General features: G+C 41.6%; 1 protein-coding gene across 2 annotated transcripts in view; it reads left to right on the top strand.

The window, feature by feature from the left end:
• Positions 1-14,654, top strand: part of frs3 (fibroblast growth factor receptor substrate 3) — a 31,107-nt gene that overhangs the window by 15,046 nt on the left and 1,407 nt on the right. Inside the window, exons 2-6 of one of the 2 annotated variants that reach the window (XM_039764788.1) lie at positions 4,189-4,311; positions 12,699-12,787; positions 12,964-13,150; positions 14,009-14,170; positions 14,449-14,612. In XM_039764788.1, coding sequence (XP_039620722.1) covers positions 12,722-12,787; positions 12,964-13,150; positions 14,009-14,170; positions 14,449-14,612 — 579 coding nt within the window. In that variant the 5' untranslated portion in view covers positions 4,189-4,311; positions 12,699-12,721. Of the gene's footprint in view, positions 1-4,188; positions 4,312-11,427; positions 11,503-12,698; positions 12,788-12,963; positions 13,151-14,008; positions 14,171-14,448; positions 14,613-14,654 lie in introns of those variants that run through there. The other variant, XM_039764789.1, reaches the window with a different exon arrangement.

Here is a 14,654-nt window from a genome sequence, read left to right as displayed (position 1 = left end):
CCCAAAATTTACACTCAATAACCCATGATGAAAACATGTTTCCAAAAGCATTTGCAAACTTATTAAAAATCAAACTGAAATTTGTCATTTATGTAAGTATTCAGACCCTTTTATTGGAAGTCCAAATTGAGGTCAGGTGCATACTATTTGCTTTACTTATCCTTGATGTGTCTAGATCTTGTTTGGAGCCCACCTGTGGTAAACTGAATTGATTGGACAGCATTTAGAAAGGCACACATCTGTGGACGGAAGGTCCCATAATTCACATTACGTGTCCACACAAAGATCAAGCCATGAATTCCAGGGAACTCCCTGCAAAACTTCGATCAAACTGTAGTGAGGTATAGATCAGGGCAAGGCTATAAAAGAGAGAGTTCCCAGGAGCACAGTGGACTTAATTGTAAAATGAAGAATATTGAAACCACTGCATCTCTTCCTAGAATTGGCAGTCCAGTAGATCTGAGTGAGCTGGACAGAAGGGCCTTGGTCAGAGAGGTGACCAAAAACCCAATGCTCTCTGTAACAGAGATTCAGAATTCTCTTATGTGATAGGGTAACTTGTAGGAAAGATGACCATCTCAGCAGCACTCCTAGATCGACTCTTTATGGTAGAGTGGCTAGACAGAAGCCACTTGAGTAAAAAGCCAATGGCAGTTTAAAGGACTCTGAGTATAAGGAAACAGATTGTTTGGCCTAATGAGGCAAAAATTGAACTCTTTGGGCAGAAAATCGAGCATTATGCCTGGCAAATCCTGATGCTGACACTGACACTGCATATTACCTGCCTAATGCCTTCCCTACAGTGTAGTTTGATGGCAACATCTTGCTCTGGTGGTGCTTCTCAGCACTCGGAGAATGTTTAGAATTGAGAGAAGGATGAATGTAGCCAAATACACAGAGGTACCTGAAGAAAATTTGAAGATTGCATGTGACCTCAGGCTGGAGTGATGGTTCACCTTTCAGCATGACGGTGACCTGAAGCATATAGCCAAGACTTTGGGAGAAGCTTCTGACTGTACTTGTGTGGCTGAGCTAAAGCGAAAGTTTAAACTCCAAAGAACATCTGGAGAGAGACCTGAAGGCGACAGTTTACAGACACATCCTATCCAACCTACGAGAACTTGAGAAGATCTGCAAGAAGACATGTTTTCACGCTGTCATTATGAAATCTTCAACACAATTGTGTGAAGAAAGTGAAGGGATCCAAATACTTTTGGAATCCACTGTGTGTGTGTGTGTGTGTGTGTGTGTATTATGAATGTATGCATTTGCATACACACATAAATTAAAATCAGCCTTCCTTTTATATAGTCCCTTATGCATTGTGCACAATCACAAAGTGTGTTTAGCTAACTGGATGATCCAGACAGGATTTGATTTTGTTGGTACATATAGTATTTGTTGAAGCACAATATACACCTTTCAAAATCATGGAAAGAGCTTGATCGCAAAACTATACAGTGGAATGCAAAAGTTTGGGCAACCTTGTTAATAGTCATTATTTTCCTGTATAAATCGTTGGTTGTTACAATAAAAAATGTCAGTTAAATATATCATATAGGAGACATACACAGTGATATTTGAGAAGTGAAATGAAGTTTATTGGATTTACAGAAAGTGTGCAATAATTGTTCAAACAAAATCAGGCAGGTGCATAAATTTGGGCACCATTGTCATTTTATTGATTCCAAAACTTTTAGAACTAATTATTGGAACTCAAATTGGCTTGGTAAGCTCAGTGACCCCTGACCTACATACACAGGTGAATCCTATAATGAGAAAGAGTATTTAAGGGGGTCAATTGTAAGTTTCCCTCCTCCTTTAATTTTCTCTGAAGAGTAGCGACATGGGGGTCACAAAACAACTCTCAAATGACCTGAAGACAAAGATTGTTCACCATCATGGTTTAGGGGAAGGATACAGAAAGCTGTCCCAGAGATTTAAGCTGTCTGTTTCCACAGTTAGGAACATATTAAGACCACAGGCTCAGTTCAATTTAAGGCTCGAAGTGGCAGACCAAGAAAGATTTCGGATAGACAGAAGCGACGAATGGTGAGAACAGTCAGAGTCAACCCACAGACCAGCACCAAAGACCTACAACATCATCTTGCAGCAGATGGAGTCACTGTGCATTGTTCAACCATTCGGTGCACTTTACACAAGGAGATGCTGTATGCGAGAGTGATACAGATGAAGCCTTTTCTCCTCCCACAGCACAAACAGAGCCACTTGAGGTATGCTCAAGCACATTTGGACAAGCCAGCTTCATTTTGGAATAAGGTGCTGTGGACTGATGAAACTAAAATGGAGTTATTTGGGCATAACAAGGGGCGTTATGCATGGAGGAAAAAGAACACAGCATTCCAAGAAAAACACCTGCTACCTACAGTAAAATATAGTGGTGGTTCCATCATGCTGTGGGGCTGTGTGGCCAGTGCAGGGACTGGGAATCTTGTCAAAGTTGAGGGATGCATGGATTCCACTCAGTATCAGCAGATTCTGGAGACCAATGTCCAGGAATCAGTGACAAAGCTGAAGCTGCGCCGGGGCTGGATCTTTCAACAAGACAACAACCCGAAACACTGCTCAAAATCCACCTGCCTGATTTTGATTGAACAATTATTGCACACTTTCTGTAAATCCAATAAACTTCATTTCACTTTTCAAATATTACTGTATGTGTCTCCTATATGATATATTTAACTGACATTTTTTATCGTAACAACCAACGATTTATACAGGAAAATAATGACTATTAACAAGGTTGCCCAAACTTTTGCATCCCACTGTATGTATGTATGTGTGTGTATGTGTGTAACAATATTTGGTGGGAACATGAACATTCCCTTTGTCAGATACCTTTATTGGCTAAAAAAGGATAAATAAGAAGTAGAATTAGTCCATTAGTTATATCAGTAATCTAAGAAAGTTGGTCATCACATGTTCTGTAACCAAAAGCTGTAGCCAGTTTATTACACTGAGTCATCCCCACTTTTAATATTTATTTATGATAGGTTCAGTATATGGGAGTGACAAAATATTATTTTATATGTTTACAGTTACTTAAACATTTGCCCTTATGCACAATTTGTGGCAAACTGAAAATTCCTCTTTACGTACTTGTAAGTTTGGTCCATGCATGTGTACTACTTTGTCAAAGTGGGCTCTGATTCTCCAGAACATACTAAAAAAACACAAAGTAGTGTGTAACATAAAAAAATCTAGATAGTGAGAAACACAAAAATACCATACAATGGGCATATAGAAATTTATGAGTATGTCCCTATATTTTGAGCTAAGACCAGCTGGTAGTGAAGCAGCGAAAAATAAAATTACATCCAATTAAAGATACATCTGCTGTGTGCATACTTTACTTTTTAGGCCACCAGCCCCCCTCTGCCCTAAACTACATCACAATGCAGTTAAATATTGAAGACCCTGTTCTAGTGTCAGTAAAGATAATCTAGGAGAAAAACAAATTGAGAAGACTTAGTATCTTAAAGTTATCAATGTTTGAAGGAGTGCTAAACAGTCCAACCAGTTAAGTGTAGCTGTACTACGCATTATAGTAAGACCCCCCAATGCAGAGTATTAATAGCAAAGATTTGCCATTATGAATAAATCACAATTTATTACCAGTAAAATTAAACTTTTGCCTGTGACAGTTAAACATTTCTCTTCTACATACAGTCTCTGACAGTTCCTCCCAAATACATTGGAACACTACTGTACTGTCCCATTTTGCCAGTACCTGATGTTGCTTGTCTGTGTCATGTATTCTTTTCATGTTTGTTTCAGTTTACAGCATGACGAGTCCAGTTAGTTTCCCTGCTTGGAATGGAATCTTCATTCAATTAAGTTTATTTAGAAAGATTCTCCTGTTTTGGCACTCATGTCCTTCCTGCAGTACAATTTCTTTCAGTCCAGTGGGAGGCTACAGGAGACACCATATCATATGCATGCAAAATCATTATTGATTTCATGATATGCACTGGAATGCAGCTTGAAGGTCTGTCTGTGTCCAACTACAGAATATGCTAATTACATTTCTTTTGGTGTGATCATCTTGGTAACCCATGTATGAAAGAGTGCTACACTATTCAGCTGCTTCTTCATTTCTATACTTGGTGTGATAGTCAGACCTAGGATTTAGAACATTAATGCACTTGTCTTTGTTTCTGCTCACAGATGAAAGCTGCATAGTTGCCATGGAAACGCAGTTTGAACTGATACGTTGCTTTACACCATGACACCCAGTAGAGGATTCAGGAACTGAAGCGGGGATCTCGTCCCACTGATGGCCACGACTGGGTAAGAGATGCCTTGACATGCTGTGACCTGTACAAGAATATAATTGAAAAATGAGCCACATGTGATAACCTTTTTTGGAGATTTATGACCCAGTGGCATCTCTTGAGCCAGACTTAATTTATTAACAAACAGTGACTTGTAGGCAAATGAGTTGAACTTGAAAGCACAGATTTTAAAAGTTAATATTGATTGGTTACTTACTGTATGGCCCCCATACACATCACTTAATGTGTCTGTCCATGTACTGTAGAAATGTGTATGTCTCTACCATACTACAGATTACAGGCAGTTTGAGATGATTTTCTTTATGGAATGTGTTATAAAAGTTACAGATTGCTTAATAAGTGAGAGGCAACTGATGCATAAAAATAAAACTTTAATATAATCAAACATTCTTATAAACAAACAACTTTCTGGTCATGTCCTTTTATTTTATAAAAATAGCTTCTCCCCTCATTTTTGTCATGTGATAAGTTTAGATACAACAGTGTCCAGTCTTCATGTTTTCTGCTTGGAAAATTTTTAACACTGCTCTTTTAGCGAACTGCCTACCCAGTATTTAAATAGATTCTTTTCCACAATTACTGTTTTTCTTACCCCAAAATTATCTTCCAACAGTGAAAGTGTTTTCTTGATACAGAATACTTTACAATAGCGTATAAGCTTCAGACAAAACAACCATTTCTAATTCTGTACAGTGTTTCAGTAGACTGGGTAGTCTGTCTTCAATGAGGTAGGCTGACTAGTTGGACAAAAACTATCTGTAATGTATCATTATTTACATTGAAAAATTTACCACAGCTGTTAACATATTCATCGAAAATTACTATTTCAAATCTCAATTCTAATACAAAATAAGCAGTACTGACAGAACGTTTTTTTCGAGCATGTTTGCGATCAGTGTGTAATTATACACAGAAACCTGATTTCTAAAACCTATATAAACTTTTGTTCTGATTAGATAATTTAGAGTTTGGCTTCTGAGAAACCTGGTTAACAGAAGTAGATTTCTCTGCAAATAACCTCGATTTTGGGGCCATATAAACCCTTAACCGTGTTAGGGCCGATTTATACTTCATGCTCAGAACGCGTACGCGCCCGCATCATGGCTGCCACGCGTTCCCAGCATTCATTTCACGCGTCCTCTGAGCAGGTCCTCAGAAATTAACGCGATGCGTGCGCAAGTTGCAGTACCAGCAAAAAGTCGGGGGGCGCAGTGTGCTAAAAGTCGGAACGTGACGTCAGAGTCTCTGTTTACTATCTACATGTGACAGCAAGCCTCTATGGAGATCCTTCGGGGATCGATGTGCATGCTTTGCTGTTTGATAAATGGTTCAAAGTGGTGAAACAAAATGCCGACATACAGATGCATTCGTGGTGCTTTTATATTCAAGCGTCGCATATTCACGATCGTAATGACACGATACATTTTAAAAGTCTCACATACCATCTTTTGTGCCGTCTATTTTTAATTTTATTTACTTTACCTGCTGTCCGGTCCAAGAAGCTCGTAGCGATTAAAAACTGGGATGACGTTTATGATGGTCTGCTTTAATAATAAAGTAAACTACGAGGTTAAAATGGACTTTTCGAGATTAAAGACGAAATTTCCACTTTAATCACAAAATACAAGTTTTCACCGTGTCTTTTATTTTTTTCTCAGTGGCTTAAATACAGCGCTATACATTATGTTGCCGATGTGAAGTTGGAAAAAAAAAAAAAATAGATGGCACAAAAGATGGTATGTGAGACTTTTAAAATGTATCATGTCATTACGATCGGGAATATGCGACGCTTGAATATAAAAGCACCACAAATGAATCTGTATGTCGGCATTTTGCTTCACCACATCGAAGCATCCATCCCGTAGGATCGGCATAGAGGCTTTCTGTCACATGTAGATAGTACCCAAATGTAATGACACGATACATTTTAAAAGTCTCACATACCATCTTTTGTGTCGTCTTTTTTATTTTTTTATTTTTGCAACTTAACAACAGCAACATAATGTATAGCGTTATACAGTATTTGAACCACTGAGAAAAAAATAAAGAACACGGTGAAAACGTGTATTTTGTGATTAAAGTGGAAATTTTGGCTTTAATCTCGAAATGTCCACTTTAACCTCGTAGTTTACTTTATCATTAAAGCAGACCGTCGTAAACGTCATCCCAGTTTTTAATCGCTACAAGCTTCTTGGACCTGACAGCAGCGGAAAGCAGCAATAGATCGCCACACAGAACAAATTAAATGTATGATAGTCCAACTCTCTGCACATTTACAATCTTTAGATTTATACTTGATATCACTTTCATGATGAAATGCATTAAAGTGTGTATGTTACATTTTATGTGTAATTTCGTTTAAATAATGAATACTGTTAATTACACACATGGGGGTGTCACGGTGGTGGAGCGATAGCACTGCTGTCTCACAGGGAGTTATGTTGCTGGTATCTCCTGCTTGTATTCCACACTGTGCTCCTGTTTCCTTCCAAAGATATGCAGATTTGGGGATCTGGTGCCGCTAAAATGACACTAGTGTATGTGTGTGCTTGTATTCACCTTGTTATGAGCTGAGGCTTCGTCAAGGGACGGTTTCTCACTTGTGCCCAATGCTTGCTGGAATGGACACATCCCTGAATTGATGGATTTAATCAATAAATATCCTTTTCAGAGATATTGCGGTAAGGTGTCATCAGAATTTAATAGGTGTTCTAGGCAATTCACAACACAGAGAAGCTGGACATGTTCTCACCGTGATAATATCTCGCACTGCCACCTGGTGGATTCCTCCAGATTTACGTAAAGTACGCGCGCAAGTATGAACACTACAACGCTTGCGTAGCAGGAGCGTCCGCTGCAGCATGCGTCGCGTCGCGTGAAGTATAACTCCGGCCTTACCTGTAAGGATTTTGTAGTCTGTGCATGTCTGTTGCACCCTGTCATCCTGCACATGTATTTATGTCGTACATGCTTTCAGAAACCATGGGTAGAAGCATTCAAAAAATAAATTTCAAGAGGCAATGTTCAGGAGATCGCACCATTGCTTCTTCTGGCTGAAATAGTCTGATTCAATAATTCAGAAATGATTACATTTAAGGTTGATGAGCTGAACGAACAGTGCAACAAAATCTTGAAAGCAGTAGGGTAACACATTAAAAGTAACATATGTTATATAGTTAGGTTACTTGTTATTTTAGCCGTCCTGGGTGTAAGGCAAGAAGCACACATACAGGTTCCTTTGCAGGGCTCAATCACACAATGTGCTGCATGCATTTTGGTAACTGAAGCCTATAAATACAGTATTTTTAGTCAAAACTAACACTTTATTTATCAAACACAAGAAAATTATCTTAAGTGTTATGCTAATTTTCAGAATCATACAGGTAATTGATGATGCCGACTTATTTTGTGAGCAGTTTAATGACGTCAAAATATTTTTACAAAGGAGAACTCCAGAAGATTACTTGTACATTTAAACATGCATTTTTAAGAAACCCGGTTTCTGCCTTAACCTGATGTGGCCTGCAGATGGTGCTCCTGCCACCCAAACCTGACACAGGCAGAAGCAGGATACAAGTTCAACACACATGCTTTTATGTTTTCATTGTGGGAAATGCTTTCCCTCGCTTCCAACATAGACAGCACAGTTCAAAGCACTAACAAAATATCCAAGACACACTACTCTCTCTTCTTTACCTTTGTCTTCACTCTCTCTCTCTTCGCCTCCACTACTTCTCCTCCAGCAAGCTTTGTCCACCTCCTCATGACTCTGGCTCCTGGAGTAGTGGTGGCTGGCTTCTTTTATAGAGCACCTGGAAGTGCTCCAGGTGCTTGATGACCGGCAGCACTTAAGGGTGTGGTGGAATTGCTGTCACGCAAGGCTCAACAGTTCCTTGCAGCACCCCCACGTGGTGCCCACACAACCCAACAGGGCTGCACCAGACTCCAACTCCCAGTGAGCCAAGGGTGGCTGCCATCTATCGCTCTGGGGGAGTTAATGTTCTGAATATGTTCTGTTTCCCCAGTTCTTGCAGTATAGAGGAGTTGTGGCCAGGGTCACACTGCCCCTCCCTCAGCTGAGCCTTGCGGGGCAAAGCGCCCCATCCCGTGAGGGCTGTCCTTGTCCAGGATGGGGAGTTGATGTAATCCAGTCCACATCTCCGGCCTGAAACGAAAAAAGAAGTTAGGGTTGGTGAGGCGCTGCACTAACGCCGTCTCCTGCCATGTGACAGTGTCCTGAATAGACCGCACCTCCAACTGTGACCCGGACAAGGACACTCATAGCATCGCCAACCCCCCGGTGCCCATGATCTGCAGAAATGAAAGCAGGATAGGAATTCCAGCTCCGCTTTACGCCTAGCCAAGGTTGGCGCTTCTCTCTACCCCTGCTCACATGCTGCCTGGTCTTCCTTCTGTTTTGAGACACAGCGACAGTCTAGGTCTCCCTATGTCTGCGTATTGGGGGCGGGGCACTCTGGCCACCGGCACATACAAGCTGACCCCTTTCGTGCACCTATGCTGTTTTCCTTTGTCCACTCTAAGGGTTGTGGCTACTTGGCACCTGGTATTATTTACTTTCGGGGCCCCTTTACTCTGCACCCCTCTTTACTGTATGGTACGGGTGTCACCTGTACCGCCATATTTATGTAGGTGGAGAATCCTGCGCCGTGCTTCCTTAAATACTCTGATGCCACCTTCAGGGATCCCTCTGCTATCCCCTCTCAAGCCCTCCATGGTTTGCCTGGGGAGACTAACTACCTGAAAACAAGACTGTGCAAGCTGGAGTACCCTCTTTAACTCAACGTACAGCCAACACCAGATTATATATTTTGGCTGGACGTGGACTCGGACTTCACTCGTCCTTGTCCTTCGGTCAAGAGCCATTGTGCCTGCATGCCTTCTGTACAGGCCTTGTCAGGTGTCCTTTTCGGCTTGGGGTGAGTGCTTGCCAGCTCCACGTTTGCTAATTTATCGGCGGGATTCTGGCACACGTCCTCCACCCATTTACCTGCATCAGGGAGTGCAGCCTGGCCCTCCTCTGCCCCTCCTTGTGACGATGTGGGTTCTGGCTCCACACTCCCATTGCTTTTTGGAAGCCTTAAACCCAACACCGTCGATAATGAAACCGTGAGCTAGCCAGTGGAGGCAATAAGTAAGCAAGGGGATGGTTCAAAAAGTGCAACAATGCTTTTATTTAAAATGGTCAACAAAACAAACAGTGTTCCAATAAAGTGCAGTGATTCCCAAAAAGTTCAATAAGTAATCCAATAAAAGAACGTGGAGGTTAAAACACACAAATAGAAAAAAACAATCCTTAAAACCAAAGGTTAAAATGTTTCTAAGGAAGCAGTCTTTAATACAACAAGAAGCCTGGTACTTCTTCTGTTAGCTTTATCGTCTCACCTGCTTCTCCCATATGGGCCTTGCAACAGGCGAGACGCTCTCAATGCAGCTGACCTTCTGCCTACTCCTGCTGCTACTACCACTGCCAGTCGCCTTCCCGATCCTTGGCTCCGGTCGGCTCCCCCCTGACAGTGACTTGGGAATTCCACTGTGACCAAGGCTCTCACACAGGGAACACTACGTCCCAAGTCCCGACTCCCGCTACCATCTGCGGAGAGTCCCGCACCTTCCCGGTCACTCCCGCTCTGCAAAAACAAACTTCTGCGGGCATGACCACAACCACTTCTCTCATGTGTTGGCCAAACACCCAGGCGGCCTTCAGCTGCCTGCGAGCATTTGCTCACCTCCTTCCTGCTGCACTGATTTGCTTGCGCTCTCTCTTCTCTCTCCTTCCTGCTTCCAACCTCCGTTTCATTCTCTCTTTCTTTTCCTCTTCCCCCCCCTCCCGACCGACTCGCACTTCTTTTAAATGACTAGGGGCCATGACAGCTGTAACGTATTAGCCACGGGAGCAATCACGGATGTGGGCAGTTCCTCACCTGTACTCTCGGTGAGAAACACCCACACCTCCGAGCATCCCACGGCTCACCATGGCCCAATGCCCCCTCGCTAAGCCGCTGCGAGAGCGGGGATTATTTATTTAAAATTGAATGGCCTTTGCTCAGTGAGCTGTGGACCCGCTATACCACACTCCTTTGATCTGCTCTTTCGGGTTGAGACTGCTCCAGCCTTTGTCTTTAGGCGAGCAGCGGGCCCAGATTGTAATCACTCTCCTCACTCAAGCTTGCCCAGCTGTCATCCCATGAATCGATATGCTTCACCACAAATGCGGATCTTAACATTCCAGGTAGGAACAGACATGAAACCCACCCAGGGCAAATCATCCCTGTGGCTGGCATCTACCTCATTGTGGATCCTGTCCACCAGAGCCTGTTTTTTTCCAGTTGGCCTCTCTTTCCCTGGCACGTGGAGCCGTGTGTCATTGGCAGTGGTGTGCGTGTGGCCGCCTGCTGCCTTTGGGCCTCGCCTGGTCTTCTTTTTCCCCATTGGCGCGGGGGCGGTATTTCAGTGGGCCTTTTCTTTTTTTTTTTTTTTTTTTTTCTTTCTTTCTACTTTTAGTGCAGCTTCAGTGCATGCTGCTGTGCTTCCATATGTGTGTGTCTTGCACTGCTGTTTCGGGTCGCCACAAGAATAAAAGCGCAGGTCCCAGCCTTGTAGATGGCCAGGAATCTTGCTGACTACACCACTTGTGCCCTGCACAGGGTGCTCTATCCCCCACCCAAACCTGACATAGACAGACGAAGGACACAAGTTCAGCACACACGCTTTTATTTTTTCTTTGTGGAAAATGCTTTCCCTCATTTGCCACCTGCACAGTACAGTTGAAAACACAAACACAGTACACAAGACACGCTTATTTTTCCTTCTTTTCCTTATTCTTCTCTCTCTCTTTGCCTCCACTCCTCCTCCAGCAAGCTTTGTCCACCTCCTCCTGACTGTGGCACCTGGAGTAGTGGCAGCTGGCTCCTTTTATAGGGCACCTGGGTGCTTGACGACCTTCTTCTAGCAGCACTTCTGGGTGTGGTGAAGGTGTTGCCACACAGCGTTCAAAGGTACCTGCAGCGCCCCCTGGTGGTACCCATGTAACCCAATGGGGCTGCACCAAACTCCAATTCCCATGGAGCCCTGCCCCAGAGTGGCTGCCATCTATCGCTCCGAAGGAAGTAATGCTTTGAATATGTTCTCTCACCTGGCCCTTCCAGTATAGAGGAGTCCCAGCCAGGTATGGGCCCCAGCCGTCCACCATGTGCATGTAAACACACTGAATAATGCATGTTTAGAATAATATAAGGATTATGTTTAATTATACACTGTTAAAATCAATATAAAATAAATATTTGGGATTGATCAGTACAACACAGAGGAGGAATCATATACAAAAAATTACAAATGAAAAAAATATGGAAATACACATGAATGTGGTCAAGCTGTGAGAAATCCAGTCATACCATAGAGGTATACGATTCAAGACAAGCCAACTAAGGATGCATAGTTGTAAAGGTATTCATACTCCTCTCCACTGCTCAATTGCATTTGTTTAAGACCTGAAATAAGCAAAAGCTTTTACCGCTTATAAAATGCAAAACTTTATTGAAGGACGCACTGTACTCTCTTGTCCTGAAAATCTGATTTTCCCCCAAAATTATTACTTATCTTGTATATTTAGGTGAAAACTGATGCATTTACTGTTCAAAGCCTCACTTCTGGACAATAATGGGTAATACTGAGACTGTAGTTTTTCTTCAGTTACATTTTAAGGAAGTTACCTAGTACTTGGTTTTGTTTTAAAGTTTGAATACTTTTTTTTTTTTTAAACTAGGCAGGGGTGAAATTTGAAAACTTGTATAATACAGGACCATGCAAACTTTTCAGCCGTTTAGTTTGTAGTCGCTTGCACTATGGTGAGTCAGTAAGGCTTTTTAAAGATGCAGCTTTAAGTACTGTGTTCTTCATGGCATTATATGGAGGTTAATTAGGAACAAATTAAGTGGAGTGTAGATAAATTTGAATTTTTACAGAGAGTTAATAAAAGTAAGGTGACATAGCAGCACTGATGCTGCACAACTTTCAAAGTAAACGTTTGAATTAATTTTTTGTTTCTATCCGTGTGTTGTTAATATTTTCCCTCATTCATGTGTTCTGGTTAACATTCATACTCTTGTGCACATTAACCTAAATGGAGCAAATTCAGGGTTGCCCCCCAGTGTCATCTTTAAGCTTTTAAGGTTGAAGAAGAAAACAAGGTTATGTGGAAATAAACACTTGGGAAAATGTCCAAATTGGAGAAAAAAAAAACTGTAAATATTTCTGAGGAGAGAAATTTAGAGTTTCTACAATCTGATTATTATTTTTCATTCTCATTATTTATTCCATTTGAGTTGCCTCTGAATCCTTACCATATGCATTTGTTCTTTTCAGGTGTCAGCTGGTGTGCTAAAGCAATGGGGAGCTGCTGGAGTTGTCTTTACAGAGACACAATACCAGACAACCACCCAACAAAGTTCAAGGTGAGACCTATCTTAAGCACATGTCTGGGTCTTAGAAAACCTGTATGACTGATTGAATTTATTAAAATCATAATTGTAAAGCAAGTAAGAATAATGGCAGAAGATATCTGGGGAAAAAGGGGAGGCTTAATAGAGGTGATTGAAAGCTTTTTTTTTTTTAAAATTAAATGTACCAGGTGGCAAATGTGGATGATGAAGGAAATGAACTGGGGTCAGGCACAATGGAGCTCACACAGACTGAGCTCCTTCTGCACACTCGCAAACGGGATGCCATCAGGTGGCCCTACCTCTGCTTGCGACGCTATGGATATGACTCTAACCTCTTCTCCTTTGAGAGTGGACGTCGTTGCCAAACGGGCCAAGGTGAGAAATTTTACTTTTTTATTTGGGCAAACATTATAGCAACTTAAGATAATTAAAAAAATGTAGAAACATTTCAGAAAGTTTCTTGGGTGCAATGTCGTTAATGTAACCAAGGCTTCATCAGAATCAAAAGAACAGACCCCTGGAACAGAGTACAGTCAGACTCATAAGAATCCAATATTACTGGATTCTGTAGTAAATTGATACCAAGTATGTAAGTCTGTGAAATTCTTAGATATAACAGATGCCGAGTTTACTGTGGGTAGCTTGCTAGCATGATATTTAAATGGATACAGATGAGATAAGTACTTTGTAAATAAGAATAAGAATTCTATGAATAATTTTCACGTTTGGCAAATATTGTGCTTTCTATAATGTTTCAGACAAAGACACATTTTTCTTTGATTTACCTCTCTGTTCCACAATTTAAATTACAAATCAAACAATTCAGATGTCATTAAAGTGCACATTGCAGACTTTGGGTTTACATTATGGTAACAAACATTATGTTTGGCATTGTTGCTATTTTCGTGGTTTGACATAACAAAATTTCTGTCTAAACACTTCACAGGTTTCTGTTAGTAATAGTAAGGGATTCTTAATCCTACACATGTACAGATTCTTTCCCTCTCAAATGTTTCTTACTGTATACAGCAATAAGGCACTAGATGGCAGTGCAAGCTGGGAATGAGACTTTTCTTAAATGCTTATCTCTTGTACTTTGTACCGGTTGCATTGTGAATGGATTTCCTTTCACTTTAATTTCTTTTTCAGCCACCGTACCTTAGTTTGGCTAGATATTGTTTTACTTAAAATAAATAACGTGCATCTTTTTTAAGCACTGCTTTCTTTTTTCAGGAATCTTTGCCTTCAAGTGCTCTCGAGCTGAAGAGATCTTCAACCTTCTCCAGGAGCTCATGCAGTGCAACAGCATCAACGTTGTGGAGGAGCCTGTGGTCATCACACGTAACAGCCACTCCCAAGACTTGGAACTACCACGTACTCCGCAGACCCCCAACAGTCAGTCACATCCAGTCTTGTCCCTAATAGACTGCATAGCCAGATCCTTTGAGGGGCTGATGTGGGAAAGAGTGTTATTGGGGCAGTGCAGTCTTAAAGTAGAAGGGTTGAATAATACTCAGAAAGTTGCTTAAACTTGCTAAGTGAAGCAGAATTATCAATCAGTAGGCTCATGCATATCTCAGTTGCCACCTGTAAGCCAGAAGTTATAGTGTGGGCTTTCATATTTCTTAACAGGGCAAACACCCATTAACTCCATTTGGCACTTTGACTTCCAGCTCCAGCCTATACTGTTCCTGGCTTTCCAAATGGATATCCTGGTTTCCAAGTTTCAGGAGATGGAACAACACACCCTGCAGCACTTCATTCTGCTGTGGCTAACGCCTGCCATCCCTCTATGGGTGAGGACCAACTACACCGACATGTCAGCATGGAGGACCAGGTGAGCAGGGGGCATAATTAATACCATTAAGTGGATCACTTT

The sequence above is a fragment of the Polypterus senegalus genome, chromosome 10, assembly GCF_016835505.1.
Source record: "Polypterus senegalus isolate Bchr_013 chromosome 10, ASM1683550v1, whole genome shotgun sequence".
Lineage (NCBI taxonomy): Eukaryota > Metazoa > Chordata > Cladistia > Polypteriformes > Polypteridae > Polypterus > Polypterus senegalus.
The sequence above is the reverse complement of the archived record's forward strand: the minus strand, read 5'-3'. Positions and strand labels throughout refer to the sequence as shown.